The 26,333-nt window shown below is 39.3% G+C and overlaps 1 protein-coding gene across 1 annotated transcript; it reads left to right on the forward strand.

The window, feature by feature from the left end:
• Positions 1-2,242: 2,242 nt before the first annotated feature.
• PGRMC2 (progesterone receptor membrane component 2) lies at positions 2,243-20,544 on the forward strand. The gene is made up of 3 exons (XM_030863866.3): positions 2,243-2,910; positions 15,444-15,599; positions 17,016-20,544. The coding sequence occupies exons 1-3, from the start codon at positions 2,493-2,495 to the stop codon at positions 17,111-17,113; spliced, it is 672 nt and encodes a 223-aa protein (XP_030719726.1). The 5' UTR covers positions 2,243-2,492; the 3' UTR covers positions 17,114-20,544.
• The last annotated feature ends 5,789 nt before the right edge of the window (positions 20,545-26,333 follow it).

Raw genomic sequence — 26,333 nt, forward strand, 5'->3', positions numbered from 1 at the left:
AGCCAGATAAACACTAACCAATCATGGTAATCCCATGCTCCTTGTCAGTCACTGTTTTAGGGACTAGCTAGCAACCCAATTCTGGTAAATAAGATATAAGGAGTGGCCAGCTATGAAGCCTCTGGGGTGGTTTCTTCCTGCCTGTCGATGTTGTCCCAACCATATGACACCTGGGACTGCTACAGCCATCTTCTCCCTAAAACCAGTGTCTTCCCAAGCTCCCTGTTTCCATTATTGCCACTTCCATTTCCTTTTACCAGGTCCTGAAGCAATTTTGACTTCTCTTAACCATTAACCTTAGGATGACCACTTGAGGTTGGCTTAGGACAGTCTAATTTTACTCCTATTCTCCCAGTGTAATTAACGGTGCCCCCTTTATCTTCGGAAAGTATTCTAGATTGGAGGAGTACAGACTATACATGGTCATTACCCCCAATTAAATCTTGTTCACTCTGCCTCAAGAAAATACCTCTAAAGCAGGGGTCAGCAAACTATGGCCTATAGGCTGTTTCTGTACCTCTGGAAAGTGAAAAAAAAAAAAAAGTTTTTTACATGTTTAAATGATTGAAAAAAAGTTAACGGGACTTCCCTGGTGGTCCAGTGGTTAAGACTCCGCACTACCAATGCAGGGAGCGTGAGTTCAACCCCTGGTTGGGGAACTAAGATCCTGCATGCTGGGCAGCACAGCCAAAATAAAATTTAAAAAAAAGTTAAAAGAATATTTCATGATATCTAAAATTATATCAAATTAAAATTTCAGTGTCCAAAAATAAAGTTTTGTTGGAACACAGCCAAGCTCATTCCTTGAAGTATTGTCTATGGCTTCTTTCTCACTACACGACAGAGTTGAGTAATTATGATAGAGAACACTTAAAATATTAATGTTTGTCCCTTTGAAGAAAAGCTTGCAGACCCCTGCTCTAATGCTGTCATTAGTCCTGCGTTCCCTCACTTCCCTTACTCCTTGCACCAATACGGTAGCCTACTTAACTGGTTTCCCATTCTTTTCCCCACTCCAATCTTTCATACCAATCCTAGCAGAGAACTCTCTACAGAAGAGTTTTGATCCTGTCACTTGCCTCTTCCATATCTTCAGAGGCTCCTCCAAAACCGGCAATATGAAGTCCAAGCCTATCCCTCGATACTTAAGACTGCAACCTCAAGTCTTCCAGACTGTTCCTCTTCAGTACTTAAAGCCAAAATGGACCACTTGCTGTTTCCCTAATTAGCATACCATACGCCCCCATTGCTTGCCCACGTCTCTCCTCCATCCCATCAGTTCCTCAAGATAAAACGAAAACTGTTACTCCCTTGATAAACCTTCATTCGCCACAAGGGTAGTTCACACGCGCGCGGGGGCGGGGACTAGCGACACAAAACAGACTGGGGCGAGAAGGAGCACATCAGATGACCTGAGAGCGTGAGGTGAGGGGTTCAGAATGAGGCTTCAGAGGTGACATTTACACAGGAATTTTAAGGACTCGAGAGGCTAAAAGACTCTACAAGACCCAGAAAGATGAAAAGAAACTGTAAATAAAGCTAAATGCGCGAAAAAAGGACCACCTCATCCTATTCACTTGCCTCTCGCCCCAATGAGAACGTTTCAAGGAAAAACGACACCTTTAGTACAAAATCTGAAAGAAAATTCTACAAGAGCAGCCTTGGCTAAAACCACTGGGGAATGGCGCAGACAGCACGTAGATTCCTTCTGCCAAACAATCCCTAGGCGAGCTCCGTGCGCGCTCTCCGCGCCAGGCGACTCCAGCTCCTCGCCAAAACTTCTAGGCTGTAGCTTTGCCTGCGCGCCCACGCTCTGGGCTTCCGGACAGGCGCGACGGCGCCCGGGGGAGAAAGAGACACCCCTCTTCAGTGTGCGAAAGCAGTTATAACTATGTCGCGGCCTCCCACTAGCCACCAACCCGCGCCCTCGGGAAGGCGTCAGGGAGAGTCCCGCCTCAGCGGCCGCCTCAGAGCACGTGAAGCTCTCGGGCGGAGCCAAAGCGAAGAGGCGGGAGTTTGCAGACGCGAACCCTGGCCTGGGAAGAAAAGCGACTCCTGGGCGCACGCGCACAGCGAGGGGACTGGGAGGAGCGTGTCTCCCAGAGGTCTTGCAGAGGAAAGGAGAGCGCGTGGCGCCGCGGGGCCCGCGCACGCGCCGTAGTCTCGCCCCGCCCGCGCGCGCGGCCGGCGCACCGTGTTTTCTTCAGACCCGCCCCCCCTCTTCTACTTCAACTAGAGGCGAAGGACGAGAGCAGGGAAGTGTGGGCCGAGGTGGGCGGGGCGTCGCACGCGCGCGCGGCCTGCAAAAGGAGGGAGGGGGACGGAGGGAGAGATCCAAGACAACGTTACCGCGTCAACACCCAGTCGGGAGCCGGCCTGACCCCGCCCCCTACCCTCACGCTATTGGCTGGGAGGCCCCACATGGGCGGGGCCGACCGTGGGGTTGGGGAGGGCAGGGGGCGGGGAGGAGAGGAAGGCGCTGGCGGGCAGTGATGGCGGCGGGTGATGGGGACGTGAATTTAGGCACCCTGGGGAGTGGCAGCGAGAGCAGCAGCGACGGTAGCAGCGAGAGCCCGAGCGGCGCGGGAGCGGCAGCAGAAGGGGGCGGCTGGTCGGCTGCTGCGCTGGCCCTTCTGACGGGGGGCGGGGAGATGCTGCTGAACGTGGCGCTGGTGGCGCTGGTGCTGCTGGGGGCCTACCGGCTGTGGGTGCGTTGGGGGCGGCGGGGTCTGGGGGCTGGGGCCGGGGCGGGCGAGGAGAGCCCCGCTGCCTCTCTTCCTCGTATGAAGAAGCGGGACTTCAGCTTGGAGCAGCTGCGCCAGTACGACGGGTCACGCACCCCGCGCATCCTGCTTGCGGTCAATGGGAAAGTCTTCGACGTGACCAAAGGCAGCAAGTTCTACGGCCCCGGTGAGGAGTTGGACGGGGAGGGGGAGGACCCCCTGCAGCTCAAGCGCGACCATCTTATGATGGGGAGGCCCCTGGGCAAAGTGTTAGCTTGCCATCCTTCTCGACATCTGGATCCCCTCGCCTTGTCTCCCGCACCTGAGACGGCCCGCCCCCCACACGCCTCGGCCGCGGGCCCCTCCGGCGTTTACCCCCCCGAAGTCGGGGTCCCAGTGTCGCCCCAGGAGCCAGCTCTCATCTTTCATTTTTCTCCTATCCCATTTCTCCTCGCAGCCTTTTCTTGTGCTGAATTTTTCAAAATCCTTTTAGTTGTCGCCAGTCACGCTGGCCCTCAGCCTTTCCTGAGCTTTCTGATTCCTGGGATCGTTGGAGGCGGGAGAGAAGAAAGATTTCTAAAGTAGGGACCTAAAGTTTTAGGTGCTGTAATTCATAGCTTTCCTTTCTTTACTCTGTGTGTGTGTGTTTGTGTGTGTGTGTGTGTGTGCGCGCGTGTGTGTGCACGCGCCACTGAGCTTCCTTTTCCCTCTACTACTCCCCATAAGGCCACATTTAGGTACACGGAGTTCCAAGTCCCAGCCCTCTGTAAACTCCTGTCATATAAGCAACACCTCGACTCTTTTTTTTTTTTAAAAAAAACGGGTTTTGGTACGAAGATGCTTTCCAAGATTAACAATATATGTGGGATGAGGCTGACCTGAATGCAGATCCTAATAAATACTGGCAAGGGTCTTCGCCCAGAGTTTTGGGGGTGGAGCTCATATACCCAGCAGGCGTGCCTGTCCGGTTTCTCTCTTTTATCTTTTTTTTTTTTAGTAGGAAGGCAAGTATTCAACTACACGTTGATTATGATTTATTGTGTTTTCACTGAGGAGCAAAAACTTAAAACAGCTATAAATTCATACCCCCAGGCACCAGTGCTGCAAGTTAAAGATTTTTAAAACTTTGCTTTCAGAGAACTGTGTGTATGTAGGGTGTTTGGTTTAGAAACCCTTCTTTTACAATGTAGTTATAGCATACATTTCAGATTATGTTAATAAACTTCAGTTCAGACTCATGGAACCTGTTGGCATACCATAAAACTGATCAACATTGTACATGCTGGTTGTGTAGTTATTCTGAGCTTTAAAAAAGTGACTACAATAAAAGTAAATAAAATTAGAGACCTAGAGTGACCTGTTATTCGAAAGAGTACATCCAGGTCTTAAAGTCAAGGGGGTTGGCAAGTCTAAAAACAAGTTGGTTTCCTCTTTAATCTGTTAGTCCATGAGGTTTATTGACACTTGCAAATATATACTTACGATTTCTGTGCTTAGTGGCTGGAAGGTATTTTAGAAGTGCTTTGGTTAGTTGTTAATTAGAGGTAAGAAATTGGAGATTCTACATGTTGAACTATCTATTTCTTAGTGCCTTGTATTTTCTGTATATATTTATAGTACATTCAATCCAACCAAGTCACAGATAGCTTATTAAGTACTTGCTTCTGGTTGTATAAAAATGAAAACCAGATGTCTGCCTACTCATATCAGCTGAAATAGTTAATACTTTTTTGTTTACTTATGAGCATGGGGGATAAGACAATAGGGCCAAAGTACAATATTTAAACGGACAGACCAAATTAAATAGTTTTTTTTTTTTTTAGTCAAGGATTTACACAGTATGTGTGTTCGATGATTAGAAATTGTGTACAGGTTTAGATTTTTAATACAGAGCTTAACCAAACTAAAAACTCTGCCTTTGTACCCCTATCTAAACTGACAGTGAAGCAACCAAAGTATTAGTACAAAGAAGCATATCGGTCCTCACACATTATGCCTTGCCACTATCTGAAAATAGCTAGGAGAAACAGCCTTAGACACAGTTTGGCAGGATCCAGTGGCAAATGTTCTGCAACAGAAATTTTAAAATTGAGTCATAGTTGTAATGTAGATGGCCTTTGTGTGGCTTGAGCCAGTGAGGGGGTTCCTCGTAACAACAGAGGAGTCAGCTTTAGGTTAGCTTCCACTGATTTCCAGGTCCTAATGAACAGGCTAAGAGTGATACTCAGTTATTTTATTCTAAGTACTTATCAATTAACAACCTAATAGAGATATTTGGAATATTTTATTATTGAAAGGAATCTTAAAGGTAGCCAGATCATCTTAGGGGCTGAGGATATATTTCACATTAAGAGAAGATAAAACACTTCCCAAAAGTCTTGAAGCCAAATTTCTGGCTATGAAACAGACATAAGTTCGGTTTTGGTTTTAATTTTTTATTTTCATCCTCAAATCAATTAAGCAGTTTTGTAGCAGAATAATTCAGAAGTAAAAATCCTTACCTGAGACTCTTAGTAGCTGAAAGAATGAGCTAATAAGGGAGCTAGAAAACCTAGTTTCTGTGCCTAACCAATATCTACTCCCATTTCTCAGTAATGGTTTTAGAGTTAGATTGTTTTGTGAGGCTTTTTCTGTGTTGAAGATATTTTTAGCCATACATTTTTAAAGTATGGGTTCTTAAAAAATTAAATATTGGCAGTTTAATTTAGTGGAGTAAACATATTGGCAAACAGTTGTCATTAACTACATTTGTCAATATTAAATTTAGTAACAGTTCAGGCAGTTGGCCAGCACGTGAGGAAAGTGGTCATGTAAGAAACAATGAATGTGGAAGGAGAAAGGAACTAGATTTGTTAAGCAGCTACTACATCAAATCCATTAATTTGTCATCTCCACAGTGCTTCAGTGAGATTAGTGAGTATTCTGTCTTTCATATGGGGAGCCTGAGGTTTAGGAATTTGAGGTAAATTGGCTTGGGTCACACAGACATGGTATTCAAATCCAGACATATTTGACCGCAAAGCCTATCTATTCTATTTCAGGTATACTGCATTCTGGGATAAACTTAAAGAGAATCTCACTGCTGTTATTTTTTATACCCTCTCCTAGTTCCATAAGGATTTAAAGCCTCAAAAGAAACACACTTCATGGCTTTATGTTGTGCTGTTTGATATGGTAGCCACAAGCCACGTGTAGCTTTTTAAATTTAAATTAATTAAATATAATTAAAAATTGAGTTCCTCAGTCACACTAGCCATATTTCAAGTGCTCAGTACCCACATGGCTACCGTACTATACAGTGCACTTTATAGAGCATTTCCGTCTTCCCATTGAGTTCTGTTCAATAGCATTGATTCTAGAGGTCAGGGTAGAAGGAGTAGGAAACTCCATTTGGGGCTTATTATCTCATTTAATTTTCAGACAGCCCTAGGAAATAAGTAATGTTCCCATTTTACAAACGTGGAAACTGAAACTCAGAGAGATTTTGCCCCAAGTCACATATCTAGTAAGTAGCCAAGCTAGAAATCAAACCCAGTCTAACAGGCTTCATAGGCTATCCCCTCCCACTGTATCACAACATAATATAATTTCACGTTTCCATAGTCATAATAGATGAGGAAGACTCCAACAGATAGTATAATTTTAAATAATTTGATGTAATATTACTGCAGTGGAATTAAAACAGTGTTTTTTATTCTTTAGAATGGCAAGAAATTATACAATTGACCTTTCTAATAGTTTATCTGCGTTTCTGATATTTAGATATATAGCTTCCCCCGTTATTCCATGTATTCTTTGACATATACCAAAGCTGTATTTTCTCCAACATACCATTTAAATTCCACTGGAAAGGAAAGAAGTATATACGAAGTACCCCATGAGATGCCTAATATTTAGGAGGTGGGGGAAAGGAGCACATTTACCTTTCATGTGTCTTTCCTCCTTTTTTAACTTTATGTTCAATATGTGAGTTTTATTTGTAGTTTGAAGAATTGCAGCTGAAGCAACAGTTTAGGCATATAGACAAACCTGTTCCTTCATCAGTGTCCTACTGACACTACCCAGCTCTCATCCTAGCTTCTTGCTTTGAAGCCAACTGGGTCTGTGTTAGGTCTAATGCCCATACACATTCATTACCTACTATTCATTACCTGCCAATCAGATAAAGGGATCAGCTAAGTCTTCTGATGAATTTTGATACTCTGCTCAAATTTATACTAGTAATTTCTACAGTACCTTCTTGTTTGGCTCTTCTGAGTTCAACATCATTCCAGTGTTTTTAATCTAAGAGGGAATTGTATTTGTATTAAATACTAACACAAAGTATAATAGGATAGCTTAAAGCATGTATAAGACCAGAAGATGTTATTCAGTTTGGAGGAAAGGAGTACATTTAGTAACATCTGGAGTTAGCCATTCAAGTTCTTTTATAATAGTTCTTTCAACAGTGTAACATAGATCACTCCTCCCCCACGTACTTGTGACAGACATCACTAAATAACTGCTGTACTCTTAGAGCCAGCATCTTGTCTCAAGATCTTTAATATAGGATTTCATCTCCACTTTTAAACTCTAAGAAGGAATTGCCTGGATTTCATTACATTGTTGCCTAGATAAGATGTTTTGAGAAATGAGAGTTCTCTGAGTCTTCAAAACATTTGCCTCCCTACCCTCATGGAGTTTATGGTCTGTTGAGGAAGACAGATGATAAACAAGCATTCAATACATGATTATAGTCTGTAATTAAATATGATGTGAAATAAATGAATAGGATATGTAATAGAGGTTAACAAAGGACTTTATTTAGATCAGACGGTTAAGAAAGGTACCTTATTTATATTGGTTTGTCAAGAAAGTGAGGATTGATACCTCAGCAAAAACCTGAAGGAGCCAGCCTTACAAAGATTGGGTATATCAATGTTTTGAAGCTATCTAAGCACTAGATCTAGAACTGATACTGTGTTAATCGGCAGAGGAAGAAACATCCTTATCACCCTTACTGATTTTCAGATTTGACTTGAGGCTTCATTTGATTAGTGTTACCTCAGTGCTTCTTTTTCCATCCTTTTACTTTTAACCAATCTGTGTTTTTTTTCCTTATAAATAACATATAGCTGATTTTTTCATAAAATTTAATATCAATACCGTCTTTTAACAACTTAATCAGTTTATTTTTTTATTCCTTCCACGTTTTCTCCCCTACTGATTTTTTTTAAATTTATTTTATTGAAGTATAGTTGATTTACAATGTTGTATTAATTTGTACTATACAGCAAAGTGTTTCAGTTATACATACATATAGATTCTTTTTTATATTCTTTTCCACTGTGGTTTGTCACAGGTATTGAATATAGTTCCCTGTGCTATACAGTAGGACCTGGTTTATACGTTGTCTGTATACTAGTTTGCATCTGCTCACCCCAAACTCCCAATCCATCCCTCCCCCACTCCACCCACCCCTTGGCAGCCACAAGTCTGTTCTCTATGTCTGTGTGTCTGTTTCTGTTTCACATCCCCCTACTGATTTGGATGCATTCTATTTCTATTCTTTTGGTGATAAGATTCTTTTCCTTCAGTTTTTGCTATAGAATATAAGAATGTTAACCAAACATTTTTGTATGAATTAGAAAGAACTCTTTAAGACACTTCACTGCCATTTGACAGAATATTTCTTAATATTAAATATACAAAACTATCATGTATACAAATGTAAATGGTGTCCCCTGGAGTTATATGGTACATAGCCATATATTGTGGCCCTGGTTAGAAAACATTAACTCTAATTCCTCCCACATTCCATTTTTTCTATGTTATTACTATTAGACTTCTAGTTTTACTGCAGTTTTTAAAACTCTACCCCCAAATTGGTTAAATTATTAACTTTTTTTTTAATAGTCAATCTTCATTTAAATTTACCAACATAGTTACCATTTTCTTTATTCACTGTCATTTCTTGCATCTCATTTCTTTGTTCAGGGTTCAGTTTTCATTTTAGTGAGGTACATCCTATAGCTTTTTTCATTGATAGAAAAAGATTCTGTGTCTATCTGCCCTCACTCAGGAATAATAGTATAGATGTAGGATATAAAATTGTGGGTTAACTGTTTTTTTAACTCATATCCTCAATGATGTTTTTTTTAGTTTTTTGTTTTCTGTTTTTTTGTTTTTTATTATTTTTGGCTGCATTGGGTCTTAGTTGCAGCACGCAGGATCTTTCGTTGTGGCGTGTGGGCTCCAGAGCGCAGGCTCAGTAGCTGCAGTACATGGGGCTCTGTAGTTGTGGTGCACAGGCTCCAGAGCACGTGGGCCCTGTAGTTTGCAGCACACAGGCTTTATAGTTGAGGTGCGCAGGCTCAGTAGTGCAGCATGCGGGCTCATTTGCCCCACGGCACGTGGGATCTTAATTCCCTGATCAGGGATCGAACCAGCGTCACCTGCATTGGAATGTGGATTCTTAACCACTGGACCACCAGGGAAGTCCCCTTAATTTCTTAATAATTTTAAGTAAACATACTATATCTCTTTAATCTGCTTCTGTTATCTTATTCTTGGGATACCATTTCTCATATCTGTTCTGTGTGCTCACTCCTCCATGGTAGTTTGTTTCTTCATGTAGTTACAACTTTTATTACAAAATTCAGCAATTGCTGTCTTTTTGTTTCTTGAATATTTTCTGTGATGTTCCATGAGCCTTGGGTTGTGGAAGTCTCCCTGTGGAGTGGTTTGGGGTATGCCTCAATGGAAGTTTCTGAAAAAAAAATTTTTTATTAGGTAATACGTGCTTGAGATAGAAAAATTTTAAAGGGTATATAGTAAAAGATAGTCTCCTTCCCACAACCCAGCCACCATGTTCCCCTCCCTAGAGGTGAGGAACCAGTCTGAGTATCTGAGTCTTGTTCCAGAGCTATTCTCTGCAAGTGAAAGCATGTGGGTATGTACACCCCTCCCATGCACTAATTGTAGCATACTATACAAACCTTTAACAATATTTTAACATATTGAGAGCCTTTCATATCAGTTTAAAGAGAACCATTTCATTCTTTTGAATGTGTGCATAAATTCTATTATATGAATATATCATAATAGTCCACTTTTTTTTTTTTTTTTTTGCGGTACGCAGGCCTCTCACTGCTGTGGCCTCTCCCACTGCGGAGCACAGGCTCCGGACGCGCAGGCTCAGCGGCCATGGCTCACGGGCCCAGCCGCTCCGTGGCATGTGGGATCCTCCCGAACCGGGGCACGAACCCGTGTCCCCCGCATCGGCAGGCGGACTGTCAACCACTGCGCCACCAGGGAAGCCCAGTAGTCCACTTTTAATGAACATTTGTTTCCAATCTCTTGTTATTACATGGTACTGCTCTAAATATTCATGTATCATTTTAAACGTGAGTAAAATCATAATTATCTATCAAATAAATTCCTAGACGTAAAATTACTGAGTCTTAGGGTATGGACATTTTTAATTTGGGTACTTATTTCCGAATTGCCCTCCAGAGACATTGGACAAATTTACACTCACACGAAAATGCCTGTTTCTCACCCTTTTGCCAAAAATGTGATATTAAACTTTTTGGTCTTTGTCAATCTGAGCAGTTAAAATAGTATTTCAATATTATTTTAATTTACATTTCTCAGTGAGGTTGGACATCCTCAAAAATTTGAGTCATTTATGTTTCCTTTCCTACAAATTATCTATTCATATATTTTTTGCCACATTTTTTCGATCATGACTATTTTATTTCAGCTGGGCTTTGTATCATACTTAAAGCTTTTCTTAATACTTAATACTTTTATGGTTTTAGTTTGTTAGTTCCACTTGGAATTTATTTTGTTTTAAGAAGTGAAGTAAGCATCCAACTTTTGTTTTTGTTTTCTTACAGAGGGCTGTTCAGTTATCCCAACATCATTTATAGAATAACTTCTTTCTCCCAATACTTGCTGTATTACCATTACTGTTTGTTAAATTCCAACAGATATTTAAATCCATGCTATTGTATTTTTTTCACCTTAGAGTTCTCATTCTACCAGGCCCCACTCCCACAAACGGCACAGGCCTGGGGTTTTAATTTTTCAAAGTCTTCCCTGCCCCCAGCCCAGCCTTGAGCCCTGGGGCCAGGGCCACTAGCTCAACCCACAGTATTGCTGAGAGCCTCCTAGTTTGAATTTTCGAAGCAAGGTTGAGTTTTCAGTTCCTCTTAGAATTATAGTAGTCAAGAGATTATCTGGTTTGACCTCCAATTTTAGGCATGTAAAATTTGCCCAAGGTCAAGTGTAGGGTGCGGCCTCGGAACCCAGGTATCTTAACTTCTTAAGAGGTATTCTTTCAGTTTTACCATGCTACCTTCTCTCTAAAAGTCCTGGGAGTTCCTAGAGCTAAGTATAAAAAAATAATATCTATTAGTTGGATTTCATTTAGTCACTTTTACATATTGTTTCATTTGTTCCTAGGCACATTATAACCTTATTTGGAATAAATTACTCAATACCAAGTATTATTAGATTTTTTTTTTAACTTACTTTAATAATCACAGAAGACTATTGTCAGAACATGCCAGAAAACTGGGCTGTTTATAAACTTTAATGAATTAAAGTTTGTCTCTGAGAGCTATGGTTTTTATACCATGAAAATAACTAAAACATTCTGGAATTTTCTCTTCATAAATACTAATGTAGATACATAATCATCTTAATAGTCACAAAATTATGTGTTACATATTTTAGATATTTTATTTATTTCCTCCTGGAATTGTTTGCTCATTAAATTATTCTTTAAAACATTGTTTTACAGTGACCATATGTTGTTGCCTTCAAAAATATGTCACCCCATTGTCACTTGATTGTATTAAAGTAAGCAGTTTCAGGATACAATAACTAGTAGATTTACTGATTTTTGAACTTCAAAAATCTGTATCATAAGTGGTATTAACTCTTAAAACTGTTAATGAAATCTGAATTCTAACTAGTATAATGTCATTTCGGTGTATTTAACAATATCATGGAAATAAGATTTATCATTAAAATGATGTCCTAGGATATTTGTTATATATGTACATTTAAGAGAATCTGTCTTGGCTAAATAATTGGGTACATTTTTTGTAGCAAGAATTTTCTTGAAACTGTAAATCTAGTTTTGTATCAGCACGATATTTTAGTCTTTGAAAAAGCAAGAGTATAATTTGCTTAGTTATTACTGAAATGTTAATATCTAAATGAGCCTTAATCAAAACAATCTGATTAATTTATATAAGCGAGATTTGAGTGTGTGTGTGTGTGTGTGTGTAAATTATACCATACTGAAGACCTAATACCATTTAAAATTTGCTTTCCTTGGGTAGCTCTCTGCTATTATAGTATTATGGATAGCCAAGAGTAGTTATCAAAATATTAGAATCAGTAACATTTAGGTCTGTTCTGTAAGGAGGTAGTGGAAAGGGGAGGTATTACTGACTTCTTAGATATGGTTCTGATTGTGTTAGGGATGCAGAGAAATATACTTTAATTGGACCTCAAATCCTCCTTTTTCTAAGCAACTCATCCTTTTCCAACTCTAGTTCTGAATCTTTATATTACGTTCTTTATGGTCTTAGAGGAAAAAGTAAAGAAAACTGTTTTCAGAAAAACCTTTTCAGAAGTTAAATGCTTCTTGAGGGAAATTGGAAGCATGTGGAGAGGACAGCAATACAAAGAGTAGGAAAATATGTTAATCACTGAATCATTCTTTTCAGGAGTTAACAAAACATCATTTTGTCTAGAATTAGGCTTGGGTTATTAACTGTTGACTCAAGTTCACTCTAAGTTAGCCAAACCAAAAAAAGAACATCATTCCCTCTTAGGGAAGTTGGCAGACAATTTTACTAAAGAATACACTGTTATACGTTAATACACTCAAAGATGGAGGGTTTTATGACTCCTATTTTTTATAGTGATCATCTTTTCTTCTCTCCTGTTTACCATTTGGATATGTTTTAAGGTTGATACTGTGAAGTATCCTGAAGTAGATTGACTTTTGTAGGCCAGGGAGGTAAATATTATAACACAATGCTAAGAAAAGCTGATGATGTCTAAAAAAAAAAAAAAAAAAAAAAGCTTTTTTTGTTAATGCTCTTCCATTTTGATTCAACAGGTATTCTAAAATAGTCATTTCCCTGAAATTTTGTGATTAGTGAAATGCTCCAGTTTTCAGGATTGTCACTCCATCTTTGGGTTTGTGGGTCCTCTGTGTTTTCTCAAGATGTGTTGTGTTTGGGGTAGTCAGAAAAGTGGAAATGTTACTTCCCAGTTCTGTCAGTAATTTTAGGCAAGGCACTGAATGCCTCCGTTTCTATTTGTCTGCCAAATAGGGAGGGCAAAAACTGTCCCTTCCACTTTGCAATACTGTGAGAGAGGAAAGTGAGATTGCTAGCAAATTCTCCAAAAAGTTGAAATTCTCATTTTACATTTGTAGTTTTTTATAGCCTTGATCAATTTTATTTTTTTCTTTTGTGTGTTTGACTAATCACTGTTTTAAGTTTGTAAGCATTGGTCCAGTTAGCATTAAGAGGCTATATATTGGTCTTCCCTGGTGGCGCAGTGGTTGAGAGTCCGCCTGCCAATGCAGGGGACACGGGTTAGTGCCCCGGTCCAGGAGGATCCCACGTGCCGCGGAGCGGCTGGGCCCATGAGCCATGGCCACTGAGCCTGCACATCCAGAGCCTGTGCTCTGCAACAGGAGAGGCCACAACAGTGAGAGGCCCACGTATTGCAAAAAAAAAAAAAGAGGCTATATATTATTCACAGATTTTTTTTGTCATTGTTGCTTCTTAAGAAAAAAATCACATTAGTTCTCTCTGTATATACATAAATGTGTGTGTGTGTGTGTGTATGTATATATATATACATATATATATATATTTTTTTTTTCCTCCATCTCCTGAAAACAGCCATTGCCACAAAGCATGTGGAGTTATATACCACAAAAAAACACAACTGCTTTAAGGTGGACTGCTTTTCTTTCCCTAGGGACTGTTCTTGCTTAGTTTTAAAAGTTAACATTGGGAATTCCCTGGCGATCCATTGGTTAGAACTTGGTGCTTTCACTGCCAGGGCTGGGGCTCAATCCCTGATGTCGGGAACCCGCAAGCCAGGTGGCATAGCCAAAAAAAGTTAAATGTTTCTCATAAAAAAGAATGAAATAATGCCATTTGCAGCAACATGGATGGACCTAGAGATTATCATAAGTGAAGTCAGTCAAACAGAGAAAGACAAATATCATATGCTATCACTTGTATGTGGAATCTTAAAAAATGATACAAATGAACTTTTTTACAAAACAGATAGACTCACGGACTTAGAAAACAAACTTATGGTTACCAAAGAGGATGGGGGGGATAAATTAATAGTTTGGGCTTAACATATACACACTACTATATATAAAATAGGTAAACAAGGACCTACTGTATAGCACAGGGAACTATACTCATTATCTTGTAATAACCTATAATGAAAAAGAATATATATCTGAATCACTTTGCTGTACACTTAAAACTAACAGCATTGTAACAGACTTAAATTAAAAAAAGAAAAAAAGTTAATGTTTCTCCAAAATAATTAAATCCAATGAAAGAACTTCAGATTTTACTTTGTAAATAGAAACAGTATTAGATTTTCTTCTCTTAAACACTTTTTGAATGTCAGTTGTCATACCTTTTTGAATGTCAGTTGAGATAATGAGCAAAGTTTGAAAGTTACAAATGTTGGCCAGTTGTAAATAGTGTCCCATTTTCTTATATAGAAGACAAATTTAAAAGTATAAAATGATAGCCTAAGTTTATATTAATAGGGGAATGATTAAATAAATTATAGGTGTATCCACTCAGTGGGAAAATATATAACCCTTAAATGATAATTGTGATAGTCACCTAATATTAAGCAGCAATATGGAAAGTACTTAAGAACGGGAACGCAGGAAAAAGTACTTTACTGGAAGTATTGCCTTTATTTTCATGTTAATATATTAATACCTAATAATGCTACTTTTTAAATTTATTAAGGCCACTTTTTCCATGCAATTAAAAAAGAAATGAGTTTTCCTACATCCAGTGAACTTTATGGTGCAGTGCTTTCTGTAATTCAAATTAATGTTCATAAATGTTTAGATTTTTGTCTATTTAATTTTTGAATTCTATTCTTAAAAGTATAGATGCTTTTCTGACACATAACCTTCAATTTCCTAAATGATTTCAAATATGAATATGGCTATAATCATTATTTTGCTCATTTAAAAATCAGGGGATTTCCATTTTTTTTCTACTTGTGTACTTCTCATTAGAAAATGCTTTATTCTGTTATATGTGAAGTAAAACTTTCCTCTCCATTCTCCAGAAATGTTGCCACTGTAAAGTGCTTGGTCTGTATTCTTCCTGGTGTTTTTTTGTGCATATACAAACGTGGGTGAAATGTGCATATATGTATATCTTTTTTTAAATTCAAAGTGAGTCATACTATATAATTTGCTGAATTGCTTTTTTCAATTACTATATCATGGACTTCTTTCTGCGCCTGTACATATAGTTACCTCATTCTTAGAAATTTCTTCTCATTATCCTATTTAGTGTCTGTGCATGTTTTGAAATTAAGGCTGTGTACCACATAAGAGTCATGAGGTTTCCTTTATTTGACTTTTTCATTTGAGACATTCTAAAATAGGGTTAGATAATCTAAATAATTTCTTTTTTTTCCTAGCGGGTCCATATGGAATATTTGCTGGTAGGGATGCCTCCAGAGGACTGGCGACATTTTGCCTAGATAAAGATGCACTTAAAGATGAATATGATGACCTCTCAGATTTGAATGCCGTACAAATGGAGAGTGTTCGAGAATGGGAAATGCAGTTTAAAGGTACCTTCATTTTGTTGGGTTCTTTGCAAATATTAAATATATGGCCAAAGAAAGTACATACTATTTCATTACTAAAGAGCCTAAGGATGCTGTCTGTTTTCACTGCCATCATTATTTGATGATAAACATAGCTAACTATCAAAATGATTGTTACATGTGCTTATTATTTATAAAATCCATATTTAAAAATTGGCTTGTTACAAACTATAAAATTTATAAAAATTGTGACACCTTTAGTCTTATAAGGTTTGTTCATTAAGGTATAGTTTTTTAAATATAGAATTTAAAACAATTATTTAAAACAATTAATTAGTGATATTGATACTGTAATTTTAGTTTATTCTAAAATGATTTTCTTGATCTTACCTTCAAACCATAAAGGAAAAATGTCATTCTCCTTCATTACATGCTCATGACATCAATTTTTACCGCCTCTGTGAACACTCTGGACTGCTATTTATGTGACCTGTGGATCCCTTGGAATACTTCTGGCTTCTTGGCACTTATACTGGTTTTGCTATACAAAGCAGTCCTTCTGTATTATCCTCTCGGTTTGTCAGTTAATTTGCTTAAACTAGGTTCAGAGTCTTGACCAAGAAATGACTAAACATGTTATCACCTTGGACATAACGATGTTCTAAATTAAACACCTGGTAACATAAAAACAAGCAATGTAACCGAGATCTAAGAAGAGAGTTTGATAGGAAAAAGAACAGTAAGGTACTAGGCACCACATATCGGGACCTCAGAGAACACAGGATAATAAGTAACGAGTGAATTTTCATCTTCTCATTTGGTTTGTTTTCTTAGGGACTACTAGCATGTGTCACATTTTCTCCCCAAGAATATTTCCTGGTTGGATCTACTTTCCATGTGATTTTCCACCTCATGTACTCTTTCTCCCCAAGAAAGTAACCATTAACTTTTTTATGGTCTTCTAACTGTTGGAAATGCCCTACATTGCCAACTTACCTATCTAATGACAATACTTTGGGCTATTAAAATTTAAAGAACTATTCTGAGACTCACAGTGCACATTAGAGTTAAACCAGTTTCAAAGTACACGTCCTCATACCTATTCCAAGAGCCTGGCATGGGTGACTCCAAAATGGGTCCTGGATGTGCATATATTTTTTTTAAAGGTCTCCAAGTGATTCTGATGCAGTGTCCTTGATTAGGAACTGGTTGTATGGAACACTCTCCTGCAAAAGCACAATTCCCAAGCTTTATGAGTTCCCTGACCTTGTTTTCTTTTGTTCAAGTGTTAGATGAGTACAAAGACTGGACAAGGTAAACAATAGGAAAAACTTATCTTGTTCTATATGACTCTAAAGGAAGCATACACCTTCCCTGCTGTATAATGGAATAGTGAGACAAATTTGATCGCTACTGATTTTCTTTTGATGTATCTTTCAGAAAAATATGATTATGTAGGCAGACTCCTAAAACCAGGGGAAGAACCATCAGAATATACAGATGAAGAAGATACCAAGGATCACAATAAACAGGATTGAACTTTGTAAACAACCAAAGTCAGGGGCCTTCAGAACTGCAATTCTTACTCCCTTTCACAGAATGTCCAGCGTCTTTGGGTTTGGTTCACCTGCTGCAAAAAAACATTCAACAGATTGTTTGTACAAGCTAAATGAGTCTCACCATGAAGATTCGAATACTAGACATTATGCTGCCAGACTCATTTGTTGCAGTTGTTTGTAATGTCTGGTGGGGCTTCTTCATCCTGAAAAGAAGGAGACAGGGATTTTTTTAAAGAGCAAGAAAGTCACAAGATTACTTTTCCTTTTCTCTTTCTTTTTAAAATCAAAGACAACCTGATACATATTTGCTACTTAAGTGTACAGATCTCCTTACAAAAACAGCAAGGAATTCCTACTTCATGCGCTGGGTCTGTTTTAGCAATGAGGGAGGGGGGTTGGTGCCCATCAGTCTGAGTAGTTAAGGCTACTGAAACACTAAGATATGACTCCCCGAGCTTTTCTTTTTGGGTTTTGTCAGAGAAAAGAAAAAAACTTTTATTTCTAAGAAATTTTTGGAAATTAGAAAAAGGGATTTCAGGTGGATTTAAGTCAAAGCTAATTCCCCAACAGTAAGATCATTTGAAACTGGTTTTTATCCCTTTCCTTCCCCTAGATCAAATCAATATTAATTGTGCCTTATTTCACTTACATAGACTTGAATTATTTTTAGGGAAAGCCCCTGTGTGAATTCAGAAGTCACTACAAGCAGCATTGAGACTGAAGTTGGAATATTCTGTTGACCGCAAAACCTTGATGTCATTCTGTGTATATAGAATGTAAAAGGAATATTCAGTGTTACTGCCATATATGTTAATATACACAAACTTAATTAGCATTGTCATGGCCAAATGCATTCCCCCATGCTTTTCTCTTTTCAAAAAAAAATTGAAAAATCAACAACTCTATCCCCTAACAGCTGCCTAATTTTAGGAGTCTTGACTCACATCTTACTGGTGTGGGTGCATGAGGCCGTAGTATGGATGTCGTGTGGGTGTGTCTGAGTGTGTGTGAGAGCGCCTTGGAAGGGATCTGCAGATACTGTAAATACCCGTACCATTTTAATAAAGCATGTACAATAAACCAAAATAAGCTTGAGTTGGACTTTATATACAAACTGTAAGCCAGTGCATTATGATATGGGAGTTGAGATTGTGTATTTGACTCAAGATAAGGAAGAATCTTGGAAATGAAAGGCAGGCACTGGTTAACTAAGTTGTACACATTGTACCACATTCACTGTAACTTTAGGAAGAAATTCCACTTTGTGGAACATTCTCAAGAGATCTGAGATTATTCAGGTAAGAATTGATATATTAAAATGTACATATTTTTTCTTTATATTTTGATGCCAACTGATAATACTAGAAGTAATAGCACTCCAGGTGGTAGTTATTGAACACAAAACAATAAAGGATATTACACTGATTGATAGGTATTAAATTCTTCCATTGTTAGTTTGAAAAAGCTCTTACTACAAGCCCTATACGTGTCCATTATTTGATTGCATCATGACTATTTAGGTTCTTAATTGGAGACAAGTTATACCAAAAAAGACAATTTTATTTAATAACTCAGCAGTTAGAGAAAAGAATTCTCCTGCTTTACGAGTATAATATATGCAGAAGCCATCAAAGAAAGAGGAACTTTTAACTGCAGTAATAAGCTAAAGTATGTAAAATACTACATTCTATTGTGTTCAGTCTTGGAATGTTTTGTAGAAAATGATGAACTTCAGCCAGATCTTTGCTGAAGACTGGTTGTAACAACTGAAGAGTGTTGGTAAATGGTTTGTGTGTTTTTACGTAAAATATTTTCTGAACAGATTTGTTAGAGTATGTGTCCTCTGGAGTAAACTGATATATATGAATCATTTGAGCCTAAACTTAAGAAGTAAATCTACACTTGTGAATAGAGAAACCCTAAATATTCATGCAGTAAAAATTATGTAGTCTGTTAAGAAAAATGAGTAATGTTGTGCTTTGGACTTGAAATAAACAGTGTTCTATGGACAATTCCTCAATTTCAATTGAGTGTTCTCATTCTCAGGAAGTTTGGTGGGCAGTCAGTCATTGAGTAAGGGGACGGGAGCTGTGGTGGCATTGTTGCTGTAGTTTCTCCCTTAACCACTATTTCCCTAACTTGCCTGATTATTAGAACCACTTGAGGTGCTTAAAATACAAATTCTTGGTCCCCAGTCAAAACCTACCACCCACTAAGCCAGAATGGAAAGCGAATGAGTCTCGGACTTTATTTGTAAGAAGTGCCTTGGGTAATTCTTATGATTAGAATTTTCAAATGTGAAAGACACACCAGTCTTTTCAAGTTATACAACTGACTCTTGAACAACAAGGGTTTGAACTGTGTGGGTCCACTTTATTTTCTTCAATAAGTATTACAGTACTACAGTACTTCATGATCCACATTTGGTTGAATCTGTGGATGTGGAACTGCAGATCCAGAGGGCCGTAAGGGGAATTTCACTCAGCACAGGTCGGTACCTCTGAACCCCTGCATAATGTTCAAGGGTCAGCTGTATTATCTGTCTTTGTCATCTACTTGAAATGGACCTTAACCTTAGATAATTTTGGTCTGATTCCCTGTATTTGGTTTTCTCTTTCACTCCCTAAACATCTGTAGCATTTCTGAGTTAAAAATTAGGAGATTTCACATAAAAATCTAGTATGTGATTTTTTTTAATATCAAATATTTATTCTCTTCAGTTTTTTGTCTTTTGATAACTTCTCCAAGTTGGCAGTATGTTTCCCAAATAAAGTCTATACTGTGTGTACTAGCCAGTTTCTCTGTTAGGGAGTGAGCCCATTTAGATTACAGATCACGTTTTTAAAACCTTGACTATGGTGCTTATGTTTTCCTGACAGTAATTCCACCTGCCTTTTTTGAAATCTGCAGAATCTGACACTTTTACCCCCACCTACAATCTAGAAAGCAAAAGTTAATATGTTGAACTACTACTGGAGAAAATTATTCTCTTGAAAACTTGGCGTAAATCAGACTCTTCACCCAAGTATTCCATTTACCTCTACTGATAACTGAGAAGTGCAGCACATTGCTAGAAATAGATGCCATTGGCATGTAAACACAGTGTATAGCCTTACAGTGCTTATATGGATTAGAACAAGCTGGTAAGGAGAAAACTTTAATTCGAGAAGATACATGCACCCCAATGTCCATTGCAGCAGTATGTACAATAACCAAGACATGGAAGCAACCTAAGTGTCTATCAACAGATGAATGAATAAAGAAGATGTGGGGGCTTCCCTGGTGGCGCAGTGGTTGAGAGTCCGCCTGCTGATGCAGGGGACATTGGTTCGTGCCCTGGTCCGGGAGGATCCCACATGCCACGGAGCGGCTAGGCCCGTGAGCCATGGCTGCTGAGCCTGCGCGACTGGAGCCTGTGCTCCGCGGTGGGGGAGGCCACAGCAGTGAGAGGCCCGCGTACCAAAAAAAAAAAAAAAAAAAAGATGTGGTATATATATATACAATGGAATATTACTCAGCCATAAAAGAAGAATGAAATAATGCCATTTGCAGCAACATGGATGCCTAGAGATTATCAGTCATATTAAGTGAAGTTAAGTCAGACAAAAATACCATATGTGGAAACTAAAAAGATGATATAAATGAACTTATTTACAAAACAAATAGACCCACAGACGTAGAAAACAAACTTATGGTTACCAAAGGGGAAGGGAGGGGGGATTAAATAGGCGTTTGAGATTAACAATATACATACTACCATATATAAAATAGGTAAACATCAAGGACCTATTGTATAGCACAGGGAACTAGATTCAATATCTTGTAATAACCTAGAATGGAAAAGAATTTGAGAAAGAATAGATATACATATATATGTATAACTGAGTCAGTTTGCTGTATACCTGAAACACAACATTGTAAATTAACTATACTTTGATTTTTTTTAATGGTTTAAAGAAATTAAATAGGATAAGCTGGTGATACTATACTAAAGAATTTATAAAATGTATAAGTTGCTTTGAGCATAGTGGAAATAAGTTATTGAATATTGTACTGATGGTTCTTTTCCTCTAATGAATTAAAAGTAGCAAATGCTCAATGACAGCTTTTGAGTATGTGTGCTCCATTAAAGTCAGCCATCAATCTGGTCGATGATGCGAATCACAGGTTACGGCCCATTTGTTGTGGGAAGGAAGTTCAAGTGGACCCACCCCGCTTTTCCTTACCGCTCTTCGGCGGGGCTCATCATCCCCAGGCCATGTCAGAAAAGCCCGTACCTCCTCACACAGTCCTGCGAGTCAGACTTTGAGGAGACCCTGAGCTACATTTCAGGTTTGCATTTGTTCTGCCATCACTAGTGACAGAACATTAGGTCTGCCCGTGATTATTCCTTCAAGAGAGAACTTAATGTGCTGTGAACACTGGTTTATTCTCAAGAGATTTTTCTGTCTTCCTATATCTGCATGGAGCCCAGCTAAACCAGACTGTGAAGTTCAGTCTAAGAAGGCTGGTAAATATTTGCATTTTTCCTTTGAAAGCATGATTTTTAGTGACGACATAGTACTGTTCATGAAAACGCAGGATATTGCATATATGGTATGGTGCCAGTTGGGTTAAAGAGCAAAGCTTGGAAGATAAGTTGGCAGACTTTAGAACAACTATGCTTTTACCCATTTATAAAAGTAATATACGTGTACAGTAAAAGATTAAGAAAGTGAGAATTAACCACAAATTAAGAGTTAAGCAAAGTTAACCTTTTCCCACATCTCTTTTTCTGGCCGCACCACGCGGCGTGCGGGATCTTAGTTCTCTGACCAGATATTGAACCCACACCCTCGACAGTGAAAGCGCAGAGTCCTAACCACTGGACTGCCAGGGAATTCCCCCCCACATCTCGCTCGAGTCCCTTTCTATGTAGGATCATAGTGTATTCTCTGAGACTTCAGATGAGATACCGGTCCAATCATGCTGGACATCTGCCTGGAAGCGCAACATGAATGCATCATTTTCCTGCCAGACTTGCTCCTGCTCTCACGTTCTCCGTCAGAGAGCTCCTGCTATATACTCTCCTGTCTTGTCTTCCCGCCTCCCTCCTTGTCCTCATCAAATTCACAGTCCCTGTTGGCAATCCGAAACAAATTTGACCTCTTTGTCTCCCTACCTAAAGGCCTTAGTGGCACCCTACTTCCATTTCAAGACAGGGCTTAGGCCTCTTCACCAGTTGCCACTGAACTCTGCTACATAAAATGACTTGTAGCTTCCAGAATATACCCCTAGCTACTTAGCCACTGCATTCTTCAGTCTGTATTATACTCTTCCCCACACCTTCCCAAGTTAACTGCCCTCCTAGCTAATTTGCTCAGTCTTAGAGACTCAGGCTCAGACTCAGCGTCCCCAGACTGGATTAGAGAGCCCCAATTCCATGCCTCCATAGTGTCACAGGTAATTCTGAATCACTGAATTCGCTATGTTGTGTTGTAATCACCTGTCTTTCCTGATAAGCCACGGACCAGAGCATTTGAGGCCCAGTGTTTTTCCTAAACTTAGTACGGTGCTAGCTAGACACATTGTATTTGCTCAGAACTTTTTGTTAAGTTCATAAAATGAGAGGATAGACTAATATCAATAGATTTTAAGTGAGGGCTCCAAGGAAAGGTTAACTGAGAAAAGAGCTTAGGAGCAGCACCTCTTGGTTTTGGTTCTGGGCTTGCAAGTAAGTTTGAAGAGAGTTTTGTGCTATTAAAAAAAAAAAATGTGGGAAAACCACTGGACTAGATAATCTCTAGTACCCTTTCAGTTTATGAATACAATTCTAGGGTAGAACCATATAGTCTTATTTATATCTAGCAATGCTATATGAGTGCAAAATATAGATTCGTCTTCATGACACAACTAGATGAAAGCACCACCGTGCAATCTTGTCCTGAGTGCCAATCTAAACAAAACTGTTCTGCAGCAATGACAGCTTAGAGGCTTCATCAAAGGCGTGACCAAAGGAAAACCGGAGGGAAGGAGAAGACTCCCTCTTTTTTTTCTTATAACTAAAAACACTCATCAATGCCTTTGAAATCCCACCCAAGGAGTCGTTTGCTCCCTCCCACTATGCCCCCCTGGTCTCCATCCCCACCACTGCCATCACACAGGCACTGATTGCAGTTCCAAGTCTACTCCAGTGGACTAGGAAAAGGCAAGTTAAGGTGAGAAGCAAGTTTAAATTTGATCTTACCAAAGATAAACTGCAATGTAATAAAAGCATAATGAAAACAGCCCCACCTGCTGCACTTGCCTGGAAAGAAATGCCTTATTTGTGGGGGAAGACCTTTGTCCTTACAGCTGTGCTAATGGTGAGAAAGGAGACAAAAGCAAGATAAGATAGGAATAAATCACCTTTGTTACATAAGAAATGCAAGAGCAAGCGGTTTTCTTAAAATACTTATTTAGTCTTTTTTTTTTTTTTTTTTTTTTGCGGTATACGGGCCTCTCACTGTTGTGGCCTCTCACTGTTGTGGCCTCTCCCGTTGCGGAGCACAGGCTCCAGACGGGCAGGTTCAGCGGCCACGGCTCACGGGCCTAGCCGCTCCACGGCATGTGGGATCTTCCCAGACCGGGGCACGAACCCATGTCCCCTGCATCAGCAGGCGGACTCTCAACCACTGCGCCACCAGGGAAGCCCCAAAATACTTATTTAGGCTGCGCCAGGTCTTAGTTGCAGCAGGCGGGCTCCTAGCTGAGACATACGGACTCTTAGTTGCAGCAAGCAGGCGGGATCTATTTCCCTAAACAGGGATGGAACCTGGGCTGCCTGTGTTGGGAGCATGGAGTCGTAGCCACTGGACCACCAGGGAAGTCCCAAGAGCAAGCATTTTAATTCCTTCTGTGTTTCAGCTGGGTCTGTAGAGGAAGAGTTTAGGCCTTGAAGGGAATCTGCTGCTTTCTGGTGACCTTGAGCAAGTTTCTGAAATTCTATGAGCCTAATTTCCAGAGACTAATAATACCTACCACACAGGTGAGAAATAAGATAAAGGCCACCAATTCCCTGACATATACGACACACTATTCCCTCCTTCCTCTCCTTTGCAGTGGTAGGAAGACATTTAGATATCTTTTTCGGTGGTATATAATTTTCTTCTTTAAAGGTAACAATCTTTTGTTAATTAAATAGATAGTTCTAAATCTGAAAAACGATTACTAGTTTTTTCCTCAGTTTATCATTAACAAAGTATTGATGTGTTTAGTAATAGAGAATCAAGGCGATACTAAAGCAGTAATGCCAGGAGTCATAGATCCACATTTATTAATATTCTCAAATGCCCAGCTCATAATTTAGAATCTGTATTCCGGTGGAGATTATCCTGAAATCATTTGCATAACTTAGTTAACCATTTGTGTAACTTGCAGATGAGATGTCAGAGACAGAACTGAGTGATTATGTTAAGTTGAAAACACCTCATTACTGACCAGCTTCATTGTAGAACAGTACGCACATTGTGTCTAAGTTAACTATCTTTAACTAGGAGCAGATTTGAAAGTGTGAGATTACAGCGGTGAGTTCATTGTGTTTGCTGTTTAGCTTCACAGATTTGTGTGCATTTAGTTAACCTTATAGTTCAACTGCTGGGAAATAATTCAGAATCATCTCACAACCTAGCTTGTGTTTAGCAAAACTGGTGATTAGAATGGCTAAATATATTGTGAATGTACTGTTCAAATATTTTCCTCAAATGATTAAATCTCTTAAAGCAAATTAGAACTTCAGGCATCCTAAATGAAAAAATCACTAGACTGATGTATCTCTAACATACATTCGTGAGCAGTCAGAATTTAGTTCAAATTAGACTTTACTCATGATGGTTAACTATGTGTCAACTTGGCTAATCTGTGATGCCCAGTTGTTTGGTCAAACACTAGTCTAGATGTTGCTGTGAAGGTATTTGTGTATGTGATTAACATTTACGATCAGTTGACTTGAAGTTAAAGAGATTACCCTCCATAATGTGGATAGGCCTCATACAATCAGTTAAGACTTAAGTTTCTCCAAAAAAGCAGCAGTTCTGCCTCAAGACTGCAACATAGAAACCCTGCCTGAGTTTTCAAACTGCTGACCTGTCCTGTAGATTTCAGACTCAAGAGTCAACATCAACTCTCACCTGAGTTTCCAGTTGGTCAGCCATACAGATTTCAGGCTTACCAGCCCCCACAATTGTGTAAGCTAATTCCTTAAGATAAATTATTCTTGGACTTCCCTGGTGGTCCAGTGGTTAAGAATCTGCCTTCCAGTGCAGGGGATGTGGGTTCGATCCCTGGTTGGGGAACTAAGATCCCATGTGCCGTGAGGCAACTAAGCCCACATGCCGCAAATACTGAGCCTGTGCACCACGCCCATGTGCACAATTACAGAGCCCACGTGCTCTTGAACCTGCATGCCACAACTACAGAGCCTGTGTGCTGCAAATACGGAGCCCACATGCCACAACTAGAGAGAAGCCCACACACCGCAACAAAGAGCCCGCATGCAGCAGTGAAAGATCCCGCATGCTGCAACTAAGACCCAACACAGCCAAAAATAAGTAGGTAAAAAAAAAAAAGAATCCACCTTCCAATGCAGGGGGCGCAGGTTTGATCCCTGGTCGGGGTACTAAGATCCCACATGCCACAGGGCAACTAAGCCCACACACCATAACTACCAGGCCCATGTGCTCTGGAGCCTGCGCGCCACAACTTGAGTGCCTACGCGCCACAACTACTGAGCCCACACACTCTAGAAGCCCACACGCCACAACTAGTGAGAAGCTCACATGCCACAGTGAAAGATCCCATATGCCACAACGAAGATCCCATGTGCCTTAACTAAGCCCGACACAGCCAAATAAATATTAAAAAAATAAAATATTCTCTCAATATCTATCATAATCTCCAAAGATTTAGATCTATGTTCAAAGATTAGATATATCTCTATCTATTTCTATCTCCTATTGGTCTGTTACTCTGGAGAACTCTAATACACTACTATTTTCTAATTATTAGTACATATGAGACTTTAAAAGTTGTACTTCATTTTTGTAATTAAATGACAAATCCATTCTTGATTTAGTTCAGTACTTAATACATGATCTGACATGGCTACCTGGGCTTCAGTTTCTAATTCTGAAAGACATTTCAGCCATGAAATATGTTACTTTTACCAATATGTCTCCCATTG

The sequence above is a fragment of the Globicephala melas genome, chromosome 5 (genome assembly GCF_963455315.2).
Source record: "Globicephala melas chromosome 5, mGloMel1.2, whole genome shotgun sequence".
Classification (NCBI taxonomy): Eukaryota; Metazoa; Chordata; class Mammalia; order Artiodactyla; family Delphinidae; genus Globicephala; species Globicephala melas.

What these genes read in the sequence shown, in the direction of transcription:
- PGRMC2 (XM_030863866.3), top strand. Translation starts at nt 2,493, where the DNA reads ATGGCGGCGGGTGATGGGGACGTGAATTTAGGCACCCTGGGGAGTGGC. An exon ending in CAGCAAGTTCTACGGCCCCG is followed by an intron (nt 2,911 to 15,443) that starts GTGAGGAGTTGG and finishes TTTTTTTCCTAG; the next exon opens with CGGGTCCATATGGAATATTT. An exon ending in ATGGGAAATGCAGTTTAAAG is followed by an intron (nt 15,600 to 17,015) that starts GTACCTTCATTT and finishes TGTATCTTTCAG; the next exon opens with AAAAATATGATTATGTAGGC.